The sequence below is a fragment of the Candida tropicalis genome (assembly GCF_000006335.3).
Source record: "Candida tropicalis MYA-3404 genomic scaffold supercont3.8, whole genome shotgun sequence".
In the NCBI taxonomy this organism is placed as follows: Eukaryota; Fungi; Ascomycota; class Pichiomycetes; order Serinales; family Debaryomycetaceae; genus Candida; species Candida tropicalis.
The window spans coordinates 1-21,366 of NW_003020060.1; the positions used below are offsets into that span (position 1 = coordinate 1).

A 21,366-nucleotide genomic window follows, 5' to 3' on the forward strand; every position below is an offset into this window, starting at 1 on the left:
GAACTTTCTCAATCATCCACAGTGTAAACCAGTTGTACAATTTCATCATCTCCAATCGTGGGGTTTTTGGTGTGTCAAAACACGTCATGGAAGTGCTCTATATCCCTTCTGCATTAGGTACAGATCAACACCCCATCAATCGTGACAAACAACTCCGAGAAAAGTTATCATTAGTCAAGAAAGTCATCAACGAGTTCCCACCAATAACTAAACCATCACTTGACCGTTTACTTCATATCCATCGACAATCCCTTCCTATTAACAAATCTTTCTTCAAACACATCGCCAAGCACCGTTCGATTGACTCCTCCAGAAGTGCCACGGCCCGTGCCTTACTCCGACGTGAGTTTGTCCCCAATACCGAGGAAGTTCATGAAATCATCAGTGATTATCTACATAAACAGTACTACCTACAAGACAACAAATATGTATTAAACCTTGAAAATTAAATAATTCTGTCGTGCTGAATCTAGTAGCACTCCGTATGACGCGTTTAGCTTTACACTTGCAGGTGTAAAACTCATAGATGGTAATGGTATTGGTATACACGACGACGAGTTGATAATCAACAACGACCCCGTTCTTGTCAACGCTACCAAATCCCCCTCTCTATGCTCAAATGCCACCACATGTGGCACTGTAGTCACAATACTATGTAGATTAGCAATCACCAAATTAGAATCTTGTATATACGTTATAACAATTTCCCCCTCCCATTTGGCCAACTTTAGATTGGTTGCAGATTCAGGAACATCAAGCAAAGTAATCTTCTCAAGCGAAATCACTCCTTTGTGGTACTCTCTTACACTGGTCATATCCAAAACAATCCTATTCTCCATCAACGTCTTGTTGTTGTTTCCCACCACGTCCAACTCAAGACTAAAATACTTCATAATTGCACATTCCTCAATAGTACTTGTCACAAAAGTCAACACGTTTGTAGTAGAATAGTTTATCTCATACTCTTGGTCATTCAACATATCAATAATAGTTTTTGTCCAGTTTAGGAACTCTTGAAATTGCGACTTCTCCGCTTGCAAATCCCAAATAAACTTGTAGTAAAACTTCAACTGGTCTTTGGCAATCACCAACAACTTCTCCAACTCTACCACAGGCATCATTCCATGTTGCCATTTCGATATCCCAATCAAATCACACAACACAATAATGATTCTCTCCATCGATGATACCAAGTGCTGGAACGTCAATTTAATTGCCAGCTCATACACCCCAGAGAGTTTACTCAACTTCTTATACCCCCTCTCCCCATACTGGTTTAACCAGAAATCCTTGGAGAATTCTGGAACAACATTGGTTAGCAACAAATCCGTAAGATACATCGCCATGTCGTCGTCTTTACACTCTGACTTCAAGTTCGACATATACCTGTCTAATGCTTGCACAAATGGAGTAACAATCCCTTCCAACTCTTTGAGATGTTTCTCAGTATACTCCACTAGACTAATCAACTGGCACACTTTTATAATCTGCTGGGTATACATCTGTTTATTCTCCACATTAAACTTGACATTGACCAAACTATTATCTGCCAAGTACACCTGGTCAAACAAATCCGTTCCCAATTGCTGTTGAATGGTTACATCGCATTCATACTTTACCGTCAATAACTGGTTGAAACTAAATGTCAACGACTTATCATCATTGATCACCAAATAATTCAAATCATGGACTAAATCATACACTTTGGGCAAGTTCAGCACCGGCAACACAAACTCCGTTTCATTCCATTGCAAAAACTTTACATTCGATAATTCATCATCCAATACTTTAACCAATTGACCATTGTTTGAATTATAAAACTTGATTAGATTATCCACACCAGATAAACAAAAGAATTGATTGTGAAATGCAATGTTTTTGATAAATGATTTGTTATTAATTGAATATATTCTCTCCCCATTGATTCTATAACACCATATCGAGGTCTTGTTCATCGACACAAATATCAAGTTCAAATGTGGACACCATGTGAATATCCCATTAGGATCCGATAACAACAACGACGGTAGTTTGCCATTGTACACAGTACTAACCATTGATGATTTCATCATGGAATGTTTAAAACAAAAATAAACTTGTAATTTTTTCTTTTTCTCTTCATTCTCTTAACTAACCCGCGTTGAATTGGTGTTTTCACGATTAACGTGTCTTTGTTTTTGTTTTCCTAAAAAGTATCGTCACTTTTTCCAAGTTCTCTCAGAAAAAAAAATTTTTTTTTTTTTTTGTTTTGTTTTCTTTGTAATCAATCAATACACCAATTCCTCCCCCCCCTTTAACCATCTAATACACTATGAACTATTCGTCAGAGAATGTATCATCTGCTGCTTTGCGTAAAAGAAAAACATTAAAGAAATCCATCAACTTTTCCATTATGATCATTGGAGAAAGTGGTTCAGGAAGATCGACTTTGATCAATACCTTGTGTGGTGGTAACTCCATTGTTCCAACATCACTGACAGCCAGTCAAGATCCATTCACCAAAAAGTTGACATTGAGACATGAAAATGTTGAATTGGAAGATAACGAAGGTCACAAGATTTCTTTAAATATTATTGATACCCCAAATTTCGCAAATCTGATCAACTGTGACGACGATTTCAAGATCATTGTTGATTTCATCAGACACCAATTTGATGAAGTATTGTTGGAAGAAAGCAGAGTCAAAAGAAACCCAAGATTTAAAGACGGAAGAATCCATGTGTTGATTTATATGATTAACCCTACTGGTCATGGTTTATCAGATATCGATGTCAAATTTTTGCAACACGTCAACAACTTGGTCAACATCATTCCTATCATTGCCAAAGCCGATTCCTTAACCCCAGGTGAATTAAAATTAAACAAGCAGTTGATTTTAGAGGACTTGAATAACTATGGTATCAACTTCTACAAATTTAACGAATACGACTACGAACAAGATTATATTGATGAGGAAATTATCGAATACAACAAATACTTAAACTCCTTGATCCCTTTTGCCATTATTGGTGCTAACGAATACAGAGCTAATCCAAACGGAGCCGATGACGAAGAAGATATCTTAAAGTTGAGAATTTTACAAAAAGATTTGAAACCAATCAACATCGACAATGCCGAAATCAATGATTTTACTATTTTGAAGAACGTCTTGTTAATCACCCACTTGAATGAATTTAAAGATATCACCCACGACTCCATATACGAAAACTACAGAACTGAAGCATTGCTGGGCAAACAGTTCCAATACGTCAATAGCGAAACCTCTAAACAGGAGATTGGTGAATCCGATTACCTTATGAAGGAAGAACAGATCAAATTGGAAGAAGAAAGATTAAGAAAATTTGAGGAGAGAGTCCACCAAGATTTGATCAACAAGAGAAAAGAGTTGCTCGAAAGAGAAAACGAACTTAAGGAGATTGAAAAGAGATTATTGGCCGAAGGCTTGAAATTTAATGAAAACGGTGATGTTATTAAAATACACGACGATGAAAACAGCGTTGCACCGGAAGCTGAAGTTGAAGCTGTCTAAATAGAGTACTTTGTAACAATCTCGTCAAATATATTGGTTTTTTGTTCGTAATCTTTCAATAATTCATGATCACTGTCTAATTTCTTCAATTCACCCAACAACTCTTTGGAATTAGCCCCATTGTTGTGCAACTGGTCGAATGTGATTTGGTTGGCAATAAAGTCGGCATCTACTATTCCCAAACCCTTGATCTGTTCTAAAATCTCTTGTGCTTCTGGATAATGCTTCAATTGCAAAGTCAAGGCAAAAATAACATTTAATATCTTAAACTTACCTTGGACATCGTCGTCGAAATCGTTGGACATAATTTCATCGTAAAAGTAATAACTGTTGTTGATATTATCAGATCCACCAGTGACAGCTAATATCCACGATTCCATTACTTGGTAAATGATGTTATCACGAGCTGATTCTGGGAAATGGTTCAAATTTTGGATAACTCTGGAAGCTCCAACAAGGTTACCTTTGATCAAGTATAATTGTACCAACACTAAAAATGGTTCCAATTCATTGTATTTAGCCAAAGAGTTGACATTGTCAATATATTCATTCAAGAAAACAATTGCTTGGTCGATATCTTTATCGAACTTAACCAAGTATAAAGCAGTCATGACAGCTTGTAATTCAAAAGTGGCCTTTTTGACATCTTCGAAATATGTAGAATCATCAACACCAAAATCCTTCAAGTCGTTCCATGCACTCAATAACTGAAATAATGGTTCGTTTCCTGGGAATTCGGTTTTTCCATCTTCAATCATCTTGGAAGCATCTTGTTCCAAGGCAATGGTGGATCTAATTTGGAACTCTAAAGCCTTCAACTGGTTCTCGGGAGAAAACAGGTCAAGGGAGTATGACTTGACTTTATTGTGTTGATTAGTATAAAATTGGTTTCTAAGGGTGTATAATTCACCAGAATCACTAAATGCATCCATTGTTGGCTAAGTAGGTAATAGTTTGTTGTTGTAGAAGAACTTCGTTGAATTTTTTTTTTTTTTTTTTTTTTTTTCGTTGTATCATTTTTTCATGCGATTTACGTGTTCCCTGTTGACCTTCTTTCACCTAACAACTACCTGATTTGGCTACATCTGTCGAGGTGATACCCAGGTGAATTACTAAGATAGGATACACCCATCATAGAGACATTCCCCTCAACCAGTTTAAGCTTTTCACAACTCAAGAAAACTGTGCATTACTACAAAACTACTACTTCTTTGGGTCTGATGGATTAAACCCATGATTGATACGAACCTTATCCCACACAGACAATGGATGCTCTTTTCCAGTATTATCGGTTTGACCAAGATTCAAAGCTTCAGTGAAGTGTGGATTTTGTTTTTCAGCCAGGTACGTACAAGTTCTTGGATCACGGATAATGAAAAGTGGGAACATGGCAGTTCTTGTATAATAAAAAGTGTAAAAATTCATCACAGGAAACTCTAAAGTCTTCCAAACATTAGAAATATTTGGGTCTGTGTACTTCTCCTGTTTAGCCTTTTCATACAAGTACTTTGCAGTAAGATTACCACCCGCCATTAATGTACCAAATCCCAACACTAAAGAAAAGAATGGCCTTTGAACAGCAAATAAAGGAGTTGGACGAAGTCCTCTCATACCATAATAAATAGTTGGCAAACTAAAACCAACCATACCGGCAACATACCCAGCGACATTGCTTTTCAAAGCAATTGATTGTAATTGATTGGCTAATGAAACTCGCTCGGCGTGATCTAATTTCTGATCAGCCTCATAGAAGTTGACACATTGTTGGAATTGAGCAGGAGTTAACACCTCTTGTAATGGATTTGACATGGTTAATGAATAAATTGTGAAAGAAAGAATATATAAATTTTTCCAAACCTCCTGAAGCGAAATACCCCCGGCTTTTTATATCTTTTGCTCTTAATCGAAATAACCCGCGGTGCATAAGCATTTTTGTTCTACAAAATTCGATAGCAATTCATTGGTGCTTCTTTACCATTCTTTGGTTTAGTGTTAATACTGGTTGTGTATTCAATACAAAGGTGAACCAGTCCACTTGTTCCTCTGTCTACACTTGATGTGAATGCACATTAGTCAGCAATTCCATGAAACGAATGGTTTTCCCCTGGGTATGTAGATGCTCTCGAAAGCTGATTACTATCTTCATGTGTAGGGACATCTGTATACCCTATAAATCTGGAAGATTCCTCCTCTCTGATGGGGGGGGAAGTAAGAATAATTTGTCCTCTTGGAGTAGTCATCTTCAGCCAATGTTCATGGATACAAATATCAACAACAAGCATACTTCTTCAACATATATGTAGACTTCTTCAGTTGGTCAATATCTTTGGTTTCAAAATAAATCACTACTTGTATCCCACTGTCTAAACCAACGTGTGGTCCTATGAGGTCAAGAGGATTTCCGTTTCATTTGTAATACGTTTTATAACGACAGGAAATTCTCATATTGTATCGAACCTGGTTCTGATTGCTGCCCCTAGAATAGTGTCGCCTATAAGACATGTCAAACTGTCACCTGCAGTGGATGTTTACCCTTACTCCCAAGCTTTATATCATTCCAATTTCATCCAGGGAGTTCCAAAACCTGCCTTGAATTAATATTGCTTCCTGAAATGCTGTCTCTTGGTTTGAACACTATCTACATCTCCAATGTATGGCACAGTTGTCTAACTTCTGTCACCCTAAAGCACCATCGGTGACAACATAAATAAATTACAGCACTGAAAAGTCGACTAATTATCCCCTCCATGTCAAACCATTGTTGTAGTACACGGATTTACGAATTTTGAATGTCTACACCAATACTAGTCTTGCATTACAACCACGTCGTATAATTTTCCCCACACGTATTTTTTCAAAATGTTTTACATGGGGAATGATCATTCTTTTTAGCATCCAACCCCTTGTTTTTTTATTAATATATAAATACAACAACATTTCAAGTATTCCTACCATTAGTTGTATTCTGTTTTTTTTTCTAATTGAATATTTGGATTTTCAGCAGGGTGCCACCAGTGATCGTGACATCCTCCGGGGTATGTTATACATTTCAAGACGAGCTAGATGCAATTATAAATCCTTGACGTTAGCTTGCTGCCGGTGTGGACTATTTTGGGTAGCTTACCATAGGAATCATGTCATATTTGGAAGATCATTATCATTCATTGACATAGTCTTTACAAGCCTCACAACTGAAAACAACCACTATATGTTTATGACTACGCCAACGGAAGGAAACCCATTAAGTGAAGAACATCAATCAGCTTCAAGCAACAGTAAGAGACATCAAGGATTACAAACCTGGTTCAAAAACTAACCTGGATAATATATATAGTACCATCAGGAACTGAAAATACGATTGAATGTTTTTGAATTTGTCTAATTTTTGCCGATCTTCTAAAACATACTATTACTAACTTGCTACACGTTTATAGCAGTTTGCTGGAAAGATTCCAGTATATGTCGGTTTTAATACCAACAATGGTAAAGAAGACTCAAATGTGTGTACCTTATTAATACACAAATAACTTATATATTTGGTCATGTAAATAAAACTACATAGTTGAACCATGTCAAACCAACACTAACAAACTTTTCTTCATAATCACGTTCGATCTGATTACCTAGTTACTTCTTTCTTATTTCATCCCAAGCACTACCTGACTTGGGTTCTTCAGTAGTAGCAGTGATATCAAGACCATTATTAAGACGTATCCTATCCCATGTCGTCAATACATGGTCTGGTCCTTCGGCTCGTTTGTACTTTTCAGGATCAAACCTAACTTGGTCAGCCGTGAAACTTCGTGGATCTGGCACTCTTTCTAATGGATCCTGGGACGACTTGGCATAGTAAAGCAAATAAATCCCCAACAGGTTTCTATCCATGGTCTTCCATATATTCATCTGACTTTCTGGTAAGTTCAGATCAAGTTTCTCTTTATACAAGTTCTTGGCGTATATCTGAAACATCATATACAGATTTGCCATTCCCAATCCAACAGATAACAATGGTTTCTGAATAAACGATCTAGGATTGAGTGCAGCCTTGTTGAAGAACCTAAAGTAGATTGTAGGCATTATGAACGCAGCAATTCCCGCGGAGTATGAATAGATGTTCTCTGTTACCAACACTTGTTTTATATCATCTCTTAATTGTACACGGTCTTCGGGTGTTAGTTTCTGATCAGCTTCGTAGAATTGAACTGCTTGGTCAAACTTGGTTGCACCAAGTCTTTCTCTCAATGGATTGGTTTCTGTCATTGGTTTCTGGGGAAATCAATTTTTGCCCTTTTTATTGGAAAGAAGAATTTTCTTTTTCTTTTTTTTTTTCTCTCTCATTTTCCATACATTTTCGCATTAATACAAAATGAAACTAACCATTTCTACGAATCAAATGAGCTTTATAGAAATTTTTACGCTACAGTCACATGTGTCGTTAGTTAATACTTGACTCGTATACATTTACTTATATTCTACAACATTCTATACCAATTTATTGTCGCTTCTTTTAGATTGTTTCAAATCTAACAATTGTTGGATAACATCATCGACCTTGACCATGGCATTCTTACCTTGTTCTTCTGGAATATCTCTGTTTCTAACATTAACACTGTTGCTCTTTTCTTCTTCGTCACCAACAATAAAGATAAAGTTGTATTTGTACATTTGACCAGTTCTGATCTTCTTTGGCAAAGTGTTACCACTGACATCGACATCACAATAGAATGAGTGTTCGTCATTCAATCTCTTTTGAAGTGTTTGAGCATAGTCGTAGTATTTTGGACCAACTGGAACAATCAAAATTTGTCTTGGAGACAACCAGAATGGCCATTTACCCTTGTAATGTTCAGTCAAGATAGCAGTCATTCTTTCAACGGAACCCAAGATAGCTCTGTGAATCATGACTGGACGTGAAGTTGGACCCTTGTCGGTTTTGTATTCCAATTCAAAACGGTGTGGCAATTGGAAATCCAATTGGATGGTAGCACATTGGAACCATCTCTTCAAAGCATCACTAATCATGATATCAATCTTTGGACCGTAGAAAGCACCATCACCTGGGTTCAATTCCCATTTGCCTTTACCCAAGAACTCATCCAAAGCTTGTTCCAATTTTTGTTCAGCACCGTTCCAAGTTTCCAAATCACCAACATATTTTTCTGGTCTGGTGGATAATTCCATCTTGAATTCAAAACCAAAAATACCGTACATTTTCTTCAAAAGATCAAAAACACCAGCAATTTCAGTACCAATTTGGTCAGCAGTACAGAAAATGTGCGCGTCATCTTGTTGGAAACGACGAACTCTGGTTAAACCACTAAGAGCACCAGAAAATTCGTTTCTGTGGATAACACCAAAATCAGCAACACGCCATGGTAAGTCACGGTAAGAACGTTCTCTTGATTTGAACATAACAGCGTGACCTGGACAATTACCAACGATTGTAGGTCTAGAAGCTTTAACAACAACGTCTTCGGCATTCTTGACAACTCTTTGAACAATAATCAATCCAGTTGGAACAGTGACACACCAGACTCTACCAAAGTAATCATCAACAACTTTAACATTCTTGTCAGAATACAAGACTGGGTTGACACATTGGGCAACATCTTCAACATAAGTGATTTCCCATCCTTTAGTGGCGTTCAATTCAAATCTTGAAGTATAACCAGCATGCAACAAAACACGTACCAATTCATCACGCAAAATAACGGAGGAGGTATAGATCTTTTTGTTTTCATCACCACTGGCTCTAGCAAAACCATGAACAACTGATCTAAGTTCATCTTTGGCAAGGTCCCAAACCCATTCGGCAAATGATTGTTCGCTACCATTGAATAATGCACTCAATTTGGAGTCGGTAATAGTAGTTCCGTCAACTTTGCCTTCCAATTCACTGATAGCTTTGCTCAACCAAGCAGAGTTAGCTTCGTTAGCAGCAGTGAAAGTAACACCAGTTTCGCCAACTTTATCAGCATTACCAACCCAGTAACCATAAAGTTCCAAGAAGGTTTGTTGTTGATTTTCACTGACGACTTGTTTGTAAGAAGCAACAGAAGCAATGTCGATACCGTTTGGAGCAGTGGTGGTGAAACGGATACCTTTACCGCTACCGACAAGTTGAGAAGCTTCAACTTTAGAAAATTCCAGGTTTTCTTCGTAAACAATTCTGTTAATGTCGCCAGCTTCTTTGTCAACACGACCAGTTTGGACATACATGTCATGATTGTCAGTAACAAACAATGAGAAGCTGCCATGGGCATCTGAGTTGATGTCATAATCAGAAAATTCAACCATCTTGTGGTTAGCAGCATCCTTCAAGATAAAGTTTGAAGCAGGCAAGTATTGGATTTGTTTGGTTTCTGGGTTATAGTTGGCAAATTTCAAATCTCTCCATTGGTCCTTGACTTCATCCAATCCTAAGAAACCCTTGTTGGTTTGAACTCTCATATCTTCACTCAAACAGTTCATTGGTTTCAAACCAAAAGTTTCCTTTTCAACTTCAAAAGAAAACATGTTTTCCTTATAATTTTGCCAATGACCAGAAGTTTCCCAAAGCTTAGTGGAGTACATGTTTGGAGTAATGACTTCGTCGTAACCTCTCTTTCTGTATTCTTCTCTCAAAGTTTCAACCAAAGTATTGTAGATTCTAGTGCCGTGTGGCAACCACATGGCAGAACCTGGTGACATCTCACTAAAGAAGAACAATTCTTGTTCTTTACCAATCTTTCTGTGGTCTCTTTCAGCGGCTTCAGCCAAGAATTTCAAATGTTCAGTCATCAATTTCTTATCTGGGAAAGAAATACCATAGACTCTTTGCAAGGAATCATTGTTAGAATCACCCAAGAAATAGGAAGCAGAGTTCTTCAAAACCTTGAATGCCTTGATTCTACCAGACTGTGGAATGTGGGGACCGACACATAAATCAATCAATGGACCACATCTGTAAACAGTGGTAGAAGTACCATCTGGGATCTTGTCACTGATAAACTTGATCTTATACTTGTTGTATTTGAACATTTCCAATAATTGTTCCTTGGTCAATTCTAAACGTTCGAATTTTTGCTTTTCCTTGATGGCCTTGGTTGCAACTTGTTCCAAACTTGGGAAATCAGCTTGAGTAACAGCAGTTTCACCATTGTTAATGGACATATCGTAGAAGAAACCATCATCAGTTGGTGGACCGTGGGTCAAGTGACAACCATAGTGGCATTCACAGGCTTCACCCAAAATATGGGCAGAAGAGTGCCAGAAAACAGCTTTACCTTCTGGGTGTTCAAAATCCAAGAATTCCAACTTGGCATCACCTTCCAATGGACGTGGCATATCCCACAACTTACCATCAACCTTGGCGATGACTTGTCTTTCAGCAAAAGATTTACCAATAGAGCTGGCAATATCCATTGGAGAGGTTTCGTATGCGGTACCTTCTTTAATTGAACCATCCTTCAAAGTAACTTTAATTGGAACCTTTTCTTTCTTGCTGATTTCTTCATCGTATTTTTGTTTGAAATGTTCAAACATGGCGATTCTTTGATCAATAAATTCTGGTTGTGGGTCTAAGTACAATGCATTTGAAGGTTTCTTTTCGGCCTTTTTCTTGCCGTCCTTCTTGCCTTCTTTCAAAGACATGTCTTTGACTTTGTCAGCAACTTCAGACATGGTTTAATAAATAGTTTGTTGTTGTTGGTATATAGATAGAATATGTAATATGAAAAATTTTCCCATTTTTTTTTTCTTCTTCTTCTCTCTCTCCCTCTCTCTCTCTCTTACTGGTTTCGCCTGACTCACGTACTGTAAATAAAACACGTAACTTTTTTTTTCTTCTATCCATTCTTTCCTACATTCTTCCGTTTGTCTTATCACGAAATGTCAATAGAGGAACGTGTTTTGGAATTACAACAATTGTTTAATGAAAATGAAGCACTTATTTCAAGCAGCTCTGAGAGATTGGATATACTACTGGAAGAAATGCAACTGAAAGATATTTCATTTAACGAAATTAGACTCATGTTACAAGATCTTCTATCCAAGTTGGGATCTATCAATAATTTCGAAGGACCATATGGTCCGTATCTACAAGAGATATCCCACGCTGCAAACGCACTTGAAGACACCAATGATGAATTTAATGTTCAGCTAAATAATGTATTTAAAACTTTCCAATAAAAACTTCTCCCTATATACAAGTAATTCATGAGTGGAAATCTAAAATGTCTTTGGAGCTAATGAGACAATCTTGTTGTAGTTCAAATCCTTTAATTCTTTGGCCACCACGGATGAAATTCTAGTTCCTAATGGTTCCCCATTCTTGTTAATTAATACACATGCATTATCATCGAATCTAACAACACTTCCATCTTTTCTTCTCAATGGAGCTCTGGTTCTAACAACAACAGCTTGACAAATATCTCTTCTCTTGACTCTATTACTTGAAGTTTGACCAGCCAATTCTTGTTGAGGAGGTCTGGCTTTCTTAACAACACATGTTATTCTATCACCAATTTGAGCACAACTATGTGGTTTATGACGCAAGACTTTAATACATTCAACAACTTGGGCACCAGAGTTGTCGATAACATTTAACATAGTTTTAAGATAGATCATTGTTGGTTCGTTAGTGTGTGTTCAATCTAAGTTGGAAAAATTTTCACCAAAACTTTTTTTTCTCTCTCTCTTTGCTTTCAATCGTCATTCATCGTCTTTATTAATTTTTTTTGACCAGTTATACACGCCGAGTATACTCCATGTTTAAACGATCCAGACTTCTACAAAAGTACATCTGGAATGCCTCCGAGGTGATTATTGATCGAAAATCAAAGTTTCAAGCACGACATGTTGAATTGAATAATCCTGACGATATTCCTGAAATATTAAAGGCATTTTTAAAAGAACACAAATCCATTTCCCGAGCTGCCAGTCATCCCCATATGTTAGCATGGAGAGTAGAAAAGGACAACCAAATAGTTCAAGGATTCAAGGATAACGGAGAGAAAGGAGCAGGTATGAGAATACTAGAAACTCTAGTCAAACACCATGCGACAAATGTGTTAGTGATTGTCACCAGATGGTACGGGGGCAACCCAATAGGTAGCAGCAGGTATCGACACATTGTCAACTCTACATTAAATAGTTTACGAATAGGAAATAAAATCTTATAAGTTCTTTCTAGATAACTCTCTATCGATTTCTCTATCAGCAAGTTCAGTTTTAGCAACGATAAAGTCGTAAATGCTTCTCATAAAGAGAAACTGCAAAAAGGCAACCACGCCAACAACACCAAATACAACCATTCTCAATCCATCGCTTTCCATATCCATGAATGCATAAGGATACCTTCCACCATTCTCAGTGTCAACCAAATACTTCAACAAGAACCAGTAGGCAGTAGTAAGAAAAGTAATCAACCCCAATGCTGTGTTATTTCTGATTGTCCAACGTGGCATAAACACCAAGTAATCAATTAACAATGACACAACTGGCATCAAATGAATCGACAAGTCAACACTCAAGGCAAGAGAGAAATTTTCTGGATTCTTTGTCAACAATTCTAACCAAAATAGACGCAATGGCCAGTATACAATTGCTACTATTGACTCTAGGGCCAACGCAACAGGGTGTAAATTGTTTTTGAGATCAAACAAAAAGGACGATCTAGTCAAGTGACCCACCAAGCCGATGATAAAGACCCCAACAGTATAAATCAATGATAAATTGGTAAGGAATTGGAAATGTCCAGCATTTTGCAAATCTTCTGATAGTTCAAGCTTGAGCACGTTGACAACACCATATAATCCAACAGCAACAGAAACCACATCAATTGCGATAATAACTGGATTTCCCACAACTCTTCTAGACATGGTTAATAAGAGAATGAATAATGTATATATTGATAATAATATATAATAATAATAATAATAAAAAGTGACAACAACAACAACAAGAAGAAGAAGAAGAATGCAAAGCAAAACTAAATTAAGGATAAAAAAAAGAGAGAGAGCGATGATTTATCCGGGTGCCGATAGCAAACCAACAACTCAATGCCCACGCACGGACGCAACATCAAAGAGATGACAAAGAAAAAGTTCGCAAATTAAAAATATTCCGCAATATACAGCTCGAGTAAAGATTTAATTGATTTATGTAGTTATAATATTTCTTTCTGTTCTCCAGATAGCGGTTGACTATTGATAACATTAAAATTGGAAGTTTTGTTGTTGTTGGTTGGTGTCCATACCAAAACCAAATGCATTGCCATAACTTTCAGGAACAATGTTTTCATCGTCAATTTGACCTTCATCGTCGGAAAAGTATTTTTCAATAATATTGAATGCTTTTTGGTAGATCTTTTCGTTTGGATTGTTTTGACATTCAAAGATCTTTTCCATACCACCAGCTTCTTCAATGTACAATGCATAGTCATTGACTTGGGCTCCTCTAGCCTCTTTGTCCATTTCTCCCATCTTCAAAATATTTTCTAAGGAGTCTAATGTAACCTCGATAATTTTGGAATCAGCAATTGCTAACAAGTCACATAATGGTTTGATACATCCTTGACTGACCAAGTAACGAATTTGGTCTGGTTTGGTCAAACCACCAGAAGAAGCATTTGAAATAGCCCAACATGCTTCTTTCTTGGTCTTATAATCACCTTCAATCAATAATCTAATGACTTGTGGAATCAAGTTAGCATCAATAACAGCTTGGATTTGGTCACTAGTACCAGCAGTAATGTTTGAAATGGTCCAACATGCTTCTTTTCTTATAGTATCTTTTGGAGAGTTTAATAATGGAGCCAAGGCAGACAAAACACCAGCATTGATGACAATTTGTGTTTGTAAATCATTACCTGTGACTATGTTACCAATGGCACGTAATGCTGGAGTTTGAACCAATGTAGATTCATGACCTAATAATTCAACAAGACGGTGTGGGATTCTGGCATCAACAACAGCTTGGATGGCTTCAGAGGTACCATCAGACAAGTAAGAAACAGCCCAGCACGCGTCAACTAAAGTTTCGGCGTCGACTGAGTAGATCAATTTGGATAAAGTTGGAATTGCTTGGGACACTGTGTTCCAGTCTGGTTGTGGGGACTTACCACGGCACAAATTGGATAATGTCCAGGTAGCAGTTCGAATCAAGGACATCTTTGTGCAGTTGAATAATTGTAAAACTGGTTCCATAGCATGGCAACTCAAAACGTAATCTCTGTTATCAGAAGAATCACCAGCAACATTACCAAGAGCCCAGATGGCTTGCTCTTTCACTTCAAGAGATGGGGAGTATAACAATCTGACAAACAAAGGAACGGCATTGGCTTCCACAACAACTCTGGTTTGAGAAGAGTTACCAGAGGCAATATTGGTCAAGGCCCAGGCAGCTTCCAATTGTAACATATCTGGGTGGTCTTCCTTCATAAATTCAACCAAGGTAGGTATGACACCACTTTCAATAACCATATCGATTGGTGGGTTGTGTTCACGCGATAAAATTTGACGGAATTTAACTGTTGCTGCTAATTGACTATCGAAATCAGGTGCTTGGATCATTTCAATCATTTTTGGTAAATCTTGTTTCAACTTGATGTAAAATTGATTTTCGTCATTATTTTGATTGGCATCATATTCATCTTCTTCTTCAGAATCATTACCTTCGTTGGTAAAGTTTCTTCTTTTGGCCAACACTTCTTCTCTTTTTTGTTTTCTCAAATCAACTTGATGAGTTTCTCTTCTTCTTCTCAATTCATCACTTTGAAAACGTCCTTTATTCTTGAAATTAGTACGACGATATTCGGGAACAAATCTATTAGTTGCGTCTGCGTCCATGGTGACAAATATAATAGTAATGGATGGCGATTGGGTAGGATGAATTAAAATTCTGAAATTTTCCTTCTCTTTGATTTTTTTTTTTTTTTGTTTGTTTGTCTGTTCTGGTTAAAGGATTTTTTTTTTTCTTCTTCTTCTTCTTCTTCTCAGAGAGGAATTTTACTATTTTTTTTTTGAGTCTTCACACTACAACTAAATTTCGAAATTTTCTCCTATAGTTTTTGTTTTAAACTTCCCTAATAATCATCACGTTAATACAAAGATGCTTACAAGATCCATCCGTTATCGTGCATTCTCGGTGTCTGCAAAATTCCATGCAAAGAGAAGTTTCAATCCTTCTGATAGCACTGTTGAAACTGACGATATTCTAAGTGAAAATAACCCGTGGTCTCCAACTATTGAAGATGATCCCGTGTATATAAAAGAAGCCAACAAGATTGGGAAAACCAAAATGCCAGAAAAGTATAGATTGGCTTATCTGCCGATTTATGAAGCTCCGGCTACTAAGTATGTGTCGATTTTAAAAAGATTGACCTTGAGTGTGGGTGTTTTGGGTGTTTATGGGGCAAAGTTGTTTTACGAATCTCCTCAATTTGATGATCTATATGCATATGCTACATTGATAGGGACTTTCACTCCGTTCACTTTGGTTCACTATAAGACGAGGGACTATGTCACAAGAATCTTTAGATTGTATGATAAAACTAAACCCCAGACGTTGGAAAACCTTGTCAGTGATGAAAACCTCATCATGGAGAAACTAAACGTCACCGGTAGTAAAACATACAATGAATTGTTAACTCTTACAGACAACAAGTCCTTGAAACTACTGCCACCACCGAAATTCTACTCTCCTTATGCTACATGGGAAGAGAACAGAGATGGACAAAAAAGAGAATTCTATGTTATGGATAACATTGGTGGAATTAAAATGGATAGAATCTGGGGTTTAATTGAAACCAATAGTGGTGTGAATAATGGTAGGTCCAATTGGTGAAAAGACCTAAACTGAGTATCGTGTATATAGTGCAAGCGTATGTATTCTTTTCTGCAAATCATAGATCTTATATCATTCAGAGCGCGACGCCCCATTTCTCGCCGTTTCTTTGTTTTGTTGTCCTTGGACATATTTCCTGATTATTAAAAAAAAATTTTTTTTTACCTTCTCTTTTGCTTGTTTTTGTAGGTAGTTACTAATAATGACATCTTCTACGGAACCGGTGAAACAGCTGCTGGACACTTCTGCAGAACCGTTGCATATCGTAATAAGGGTATCGAATTTGATGATGAAACTTTACGAAATACGCAGTTAAATGCGGAATTATACCATACAAGTAATGATTCGGTAGATCTGTATCGTCAAGAAAATGATTCATCAGATTTGTTGGGAAGATTGTATTACGATGACTTTGATTCAGATTCTGGTATCACACCAGTACCTTCGATATCTGCAACTCCAATGACATTATCACCTGTGATGTCTCCAGCATCAGAAATTAAAGATCCTATTCTCAAGGCAAGACCATCAATGCCACGAACTCATTCAATGGAAAGGGGCATTTCATTCGATACATCACCACATGGCCATCAAAAGTCATATACTATCAAGGTGAAACATCCGTTATTTAAATTTCGTCGAACAAATAAAACTTATCTTGTGGGGTATAATGGAGATATGGAATCCTCAAAAGCAGTCGAGTGGCTTTTCGATGAAATGATTATCAATGGGGATACTATAGTGATCCTACAGGTTCTTGATGAAAAGATTAACGAGTCGATTGATAAGAGAAAAGCTGAGAAGAATCTTGCAATGTTTGAAAGTTTGAATCAACATTTTAAAAAAGTTCGAATAATCCACCAAATTGCCATTGGTAAGGCTAGAAAAGCCATGAGTGCAGCCGTTGAGGAATATAGACCGTCCATGATGGTTATTGGAACCCATCACTATGATGGCAAAGAACATCACCGTGGTTTTGCAAAATCTTCGTTGTCGAAACATATTTTGGAATACTCTTTAGTTCCAGTTATTTTGGTGAAACCCACATACAAATACGTCGAGTTTTTGAAACAAGAAATAGATGGCCCACATTATTTTGAGAATTGGATTAAGAATATCGATGAAATTGAAAATAGAGTGATAAGAAAGAAAGTGCCTTCGTTACTAAGTCCTTCAGTTTCTCGAAGTTCATCATATACAAGTCTAGTGAATGAAGAAAGAGGAAGAGGTAACCGCGAGGAATTACAGCCAGAAACGAGATCAAGATCACGATCAACTTCTAAGAGTAGATTATTTGCAAGGTTCTTCAAGACCGATAAGACATAGATTACAAGACATTAGATTAGATAATTTATTAAATAGAACACAAAGATGAAAACTGAACACGTTCTGACTCTGGCAGCAATTTTTCTCTTGCGAATTTTTTTGTTTCTTTTTTTTTTTTCCACCAAGAAACACTAAAAACGAATTGATGCGGGCGGATCCCACATTACATTCAATCTCATCAATTGTTCAATTCTCTTTCAATCACTCACTCAATTTTTTTTTTCGTTCTTTTCACCGTTGTTTTTTTGTATTTTCTTTTTTTCATAAACTTGCAGCAAAAACTTTATTTGGTTCAATTGTACCCATGAGTGACAAATCTGAATCATTACCTATCCCTGTTCCAGGGACTGAGAAACATAGTAGCACAAAGGCTTCACCTCCAGTTAAACCAAAAAGTCAGCCAATCTCACCATTATCTATTTCATTGGATCATCTCAGCATGACCAAACATACAGATGCAACTCCCACGACAGAGAAAGCAATGGCTTCTATAGCTCCGATGTTAGAGGCCTATACACCAAAAACAAATGCAGAAGATTCGGTTTCCAGATTGAACTCCATATCTTCAGCCTCTGGTCACCCAAGTGAAGACGATTTGGTACAGCCATTAACTACCGAAAATTTATCTGGTATCAAATCGCACTCAAATTCATTTTCAGATGGTCATAGAATCATGAAGACAATTTCAAATACCTCAAACGCTTCAAGAAAATCACATGCAGATGTACCAAAATTGCCAAAGATAGGTACTATCGGTGTCTGTGCTATGGACGCCAAAGCTTTGTCCAAACCATGTAGACGTATTCTTGGACGTCTTATTGAAACCGGGGAATTTGAAACTGTGATTTTCGGTGATAAGGTCATTCTTGATGAAGCAATTGAAAATTGGCCAACCTGTGATTTTTTGATCAGTTTTTTCTCAAATGGGTTCCCTTTGGACAAAGCCATTGCCTACGTAAACTACAGAAAGCCATATATCATCAATGACTTGGTCTTCCAGAAAGCTCTTTGGGATAGAAGAGTGGTTTTGGCCATCTTGAACCATGCCAATGTTCCATCTCCATCAAGATTAGAAATCAGTAGAGATGGAGGTCCATTTTTGGAGCCCCAACTCTTGGAAAGATTGAAAGAAATTGGCATGTCTGAAGAGAAACTTTATAATTTGACTCATCAAGAAGAACCAGACTGGGAAATGGTAGACGAAGATACCCTTAGAGTAGGTGATAGAGTCATGAAGAAACCATTTGTTGAAAAACCAGTCGATGGTGAAGACCACAATGTTTACATATACTATCCAACTGCTACAGGTGGTGGTGGAAGAAAGTTGTTCCGTAAGATTGGTAACAAGTCCTCTGAGTTTGATCCAACTTTGTCAAGTCCAAGAACCGATGGGTCATTTATATACGAGGAGTTTATGGACACCGATAATTTTGAGGATGTCAAAGCTTATACAGTGGGTCCAAATTTCTGTCATGCCGAAACTAGAAAATCTCCTGTTGTTGATGGTATTGTTAGAAGAAATACCCATGGTAAAGAAATTAGATATGTCACTGAATTGGCCGATGATGAAAAAGCCATGGCCAGGAATATCAGTAATGCTTTCAAACAAACAATTTGTGGGTTTGATTTACTTCGAGTCCACGGCAAGTCATATGTTATCGATGTCAATGGATTTTCGTTTGTCAAAGATAATGACGAATACTATTCTTCCTGTGCAAAGATCTTGAGAGGTTTGTTTATCGAAGCCAAGAAATCCAGAGACTTGTTGTCGAAACACATTCCTAAAACATTAAATGCAAGTCAATTTGAACAAAAAGGTCAGAAATGGGTGTTCAAAGGTATGGTCACTGTTATTAGACATGCTGATCGTACACCAAAGCAAAAATTCAAGTATTCTTTCCGATCCCCATTATTTATTTCCTTGCTTAAAGGCCATAGAGAAGAAGTTATCATTAGAGCTGTTTCGGATTTGCAGGTTGTATTAGAAACCGTTAAAGTTGCTGAAGCTAAAGGGTTAGAAGATTTGGCCAAATTAAAACAATTGCGTGGTGCATTAGAAAAGAAAATGAACTTTCCAGGTACCAAGATCCAACTTAAACCAACTTTGAATAGCGAAAACCCTGAAATTGTTGATAAAGTGCAATTGATCTTGAAATGGGGTGGTGAACCAACCCATTCTGCTAAACACCAAGCAACGGATTTGGGTGAGCAAATTAGACAAAAACTTCAGTTACTTAATCGTGAGGCGCTCGAAAATGTCAAAATATATACTTCCTCAGAAAGAAGGGTTATTGCTAGTGCTCAATATTTCACTGATTCTTTACTTGAATTGGACGAACCATTACCTGATGATTTCCTTATCGTTAGAAAAGACTTATTGGATGACTCCAATGCCGCAAAAGATTTAATGGATAAAGTGAAAAAGAAATTGAAACCATTATTACGTGAAGGTGCTGAAGCGCCACCACAGTTTGCTTGGCCACCAAAGATGCCTCAACCATTTGAAGTTATCAGCCGAGTTTGTGAATTGATGAATTTCTACCACCAAATCATGAATTACAATTTTGAAACAAAGAATGTTGATGAGTTTCAAAAAGAATGGTGTACCGGCGAAGACCCATTCTTGTTCAAAGAAAGATGGGACAAGTTATTTCTTGAATTTATCACAGCTGAGAAAACACATCCGTCTAAAATCAGTGAGTTGTATGATACCATGAAGTATGATGCGTTGCACAACCGTCAATTTCTTCAAATGATTTTTTCATATGATCCGAATGATGAAGAGCTTCTTGCTCGTTTAAAATCCACTTGTGGAGGCACCGTCAATTCTTCTGGTTTGGTTAGTGAATATCCAATAAATCTCTTGGCCATGAATAATTTCAAGATTCCAGATTCTGTTTCTACCTCAACTAACAATTCATCCGTCAATCTTAATGCTAGTCCAAGCTCAACTACTGGATCTCTTGGTTGGGTATTAAGCGGTGCTACACCAAATGGTGGTAAAGGAAATGAAAAGACTCCACAAACTCCATTCGATGACCCAACTTTTGCTAGATTACGTGAATTGTACCGATTATCAAAAGTCTTGTTTGACTTTATCTGTCCTCAAGAGTATGGTATCAAAGATGAAGAAAAATTAGATATTGGTTTGTTGACTTCCTTGCCATTGGCCAAACAAATTCTTTCTGACATTCATGATATGAAAAAGAACGATAGACCAGCTTTGGTTAACTATTTCACTAAAGAGTCACATATTTATACTTTGTTAAACATCATCTATGGTTCCCAGTTGCCAATGAAGATTGCTAGAAACGCTCTTCCTGAATTGGATTACTTGTCACAAATTGTATTCGAGTTGTATGAAGCTGACGACCCAACCAGTCCAAGCGGAAAGAAACATTCTATCAGATTATCATTATCGCCAGGTTGTCATACTCAAGATCCATTAGATGTTCAATTAGACGATGATCATTACATTGCATGTATTCCAAGAATTTCATTAACCAGACATTTGGATATGGATTTGGTTACCCAAAGATTGAAATCAAGATTTTCTAGAGTTTCATTACCAAAGAAATTCACCCCAGTCAATATTTCAAGTCCTTTAGTTAGCGGTAGTAGTTAAATACATATATAAAGCTAATATACAAAAAAATTTATTATTTCTTTCTAATATACATGGTTTC

General features: G+C 37.0%; 13 protein-coding genes across 13 annotated transcripts; 5 read left to right on the top strand and 8 right to left on the bottom strand. All coding sequences in view use genetic code 12, as the record gives it.

Moving 5' to 3' along the window:
* Positions 1-431: 431 nt before the first annotated feature.
* On the bottom strand, positions 432-2,072 carry CTRG_05228 (anaphase promoting complex subunit 4; the record flags this gene model as incomplete). Its single annotated transcript, XM_002550884.1, has 1 exon — positions 432-2,072. The coding sequence occupies one exon, from the start codon at positions 2,070-2,072 to the stop codon at positions 432-434; it is 1,641 nt and encodes a 546-aa protein (XP_002550930.1).
* A 239-nt stretch (positions 2,073-2,311) lies between these two features.
* On the top strand, positions 2,312-3,529 carry CDC11 (septin; the record flags this gene model as incomplete). The annotated part of the gene is made up of 1 exon (XM_002550885.1): positions 2,312-3,529. One exon carries the CDS (start codon positions 2,312-2,314, stop codon positions 3,527-3,529), a length of 1,218 nt encoding a protein of 405 aa, XP_002550931.1.
* CTRG_05230 (coatomer subunit epsilon) lies at positions 3,526-4,461 on the bottom strand (the record flags this gene model as incomplete). Its single annotated transcript, XM_002550886.1, has 1 exon — positions 3,526-4,461. The coding sequence occupies one exon, from the start codon at positions 4,459-4,461 to the stop codon at positions 3,526-3,528; it is 936 nt and encodes a 311-aa protein (XP_002550932.1).
* A 271-nt stretch (positions 4,462-4,732) lies between these two features.
* CTRG_05231 (uncharacterized protein) lies at positions 4,733-5,338 on the bottom strand (the record flags this gene model as incomplete). The annotated part of the gene is made up of 1 exon (XM_002550887.1): positions 4,733-5,338. One exon carries the CDS (start codon positions 5,336-5,338, stop codon positions 4,733-4,735), a length of 606 nt encoding a protein of 201 aa, XP_002550933.1.
* Positions 5,339-6,404: 1,066 nt separating this feature from the next.
* On the top strand, positions 6,405-6,845 carry CTRG_05232 (uncharacterized protein; the record flags this gene model as incomplete). The annotated part of the gene is made up of 1 exon (XM_002550888.1): positions 6,405-6,845. One exon carries the CDS (start codon positions 6,405-6,407, stop codon positions 6,843-6,845), a length of 441 nt encoding a protein of 146 aa, XP_002550934.1.
* Positions 6,846-7,156: 311 nt separating this feature from the next.
* On the bottom strand, positions 7,157-7,789 carry CTRG_05233 (uncharacterized protein; the record flags this gene model as incomplete). The annotated part of the gene is made up of 1 exon (XM_002550889.1): positions 7,157-7,789. One exon carries the CDS (start codon positions 7,787-7,789, stop codon positions 7,157-7,159), a length of 633 nt encoding a protein of 210 aa, XP_002550935.1.
* Positions 7,790-8,011: 222 nt separating this feature from the next.
* On the bottom strand, positions 8,012-11,191 carry THS1 (threonine--tRNA ligase; the record flags this gene model as incomplete). Its single annotated transcript, XM_002550890.1, has 1 exon — positions 8,012-11,191. The coding sequence occupies one exon, from the start codon at positions 11,189-11,191 to the stop codon at positions 8,012-8,014; it is 3,180 nt and encodes a 1,059-aa protein (XP_002550936.1).
* A 546-nt stretch (positions 11,192-11,737) lies between these two features.
* CTRG_05235 (mitochondrial 54S ribosomal protein uL14m) lies at positions 11,738-12,136 on the bottom strand (the record flags this gene model as incomplete). Its single annotated transcript, XM_002550891.1, has 1 exon — positions 11,738-12,136. The coding sequence occupies one exon, from the start codon at positions 12,134-12,136 to the stop codon at positions 11,738-11,740; it is 399 nt and encodes a 132-aa protein (XP_002550937.1).
* Positions 12,137-12,684: 548 nt separating this feature from the next.
* Positions 12,685-13,389, bottom strand: CTRG_05236 (uncharacterized protein; the record flags this gene model as incomplete). Its single annotated transcript, XM_002550892.1, has 1 exon — positions 12,685-13,389. The coding sequence occupies one exon, from the start codon at positions 13,387-13,389 to the stop codon at positions 12,685-12,687; it is 705 nt and encodes a 234-aa protein (XP_002550938.1).
* Positions 13,390-13,725: 336 nt separating this feature from the next.
* Positions 13,726-15,357, bottom strand: CTRG_05237 (karyopherin alpha; the record flags this gene model as incomplete). The annotated part of the gene is made up of 1 exon (XM_002550893.1): positions 13,726-15,357. One exon carries the CDS (start codon positions 15,355-15,357, stop codon positions 13,726-13,728), a length of 1,632 nt encoding a protein of 543 aa, XP_002550939.1.
* Positions 15,358-15,619: 262 nt separating this feature from the next.
* On the top strand, positions 15,620-16,354 carry CTRG_05238 (uncharacterized protein; the record flags this gene model as incomplete). The annotated part of the gene is made up of 1 exon (XM_002550894.1): positions 15,620-16,354. One exon carries the CDS (start codon positions 15,620-15,622, stop codon positions 16,352-16,354), a length of 735 nt encoding a protein of 244 aa, XP_002550940.1.
* A 462-nt stretch (positions 16,355-16,816) lies between these two features.
* CTRG_05239 (uncharacterized protein) lies at positions 16,817-17,680 on the top strand (the record flags this gene model as incomplete). The annotated part of the gene is made up of 1 exon (XM_002550895.1): positions 16,817-17,680. The coding sequence occupies one exon, from the start codon at positions 16,817-16,819 to the stop codon at positions 17,678-17,680; it is 864 nt and encodes a 287-aa protein (XP_002550941.1).
* A 145-nt stretch (positions 17,681-17,825) lies between these two features.
* Positions 17,826-21,305, top strand: AFL1 (inositol polyphosphate kinase; the record flags this gene model as incomplete). The annotated part of the gene is made up of 1 exon (XM_002550896.1): positions 17,826-21,305. The coding sequence occupies one exon, from the start codon at positions 17,826-17,828 to the stop codon at positions 21,303-21,305; it is 3,480 nt and encodes a 1,159-aa protein (XP_002550942.1).
* Positions 21,306-21,366: the final 61 nt, after the last annotated feature.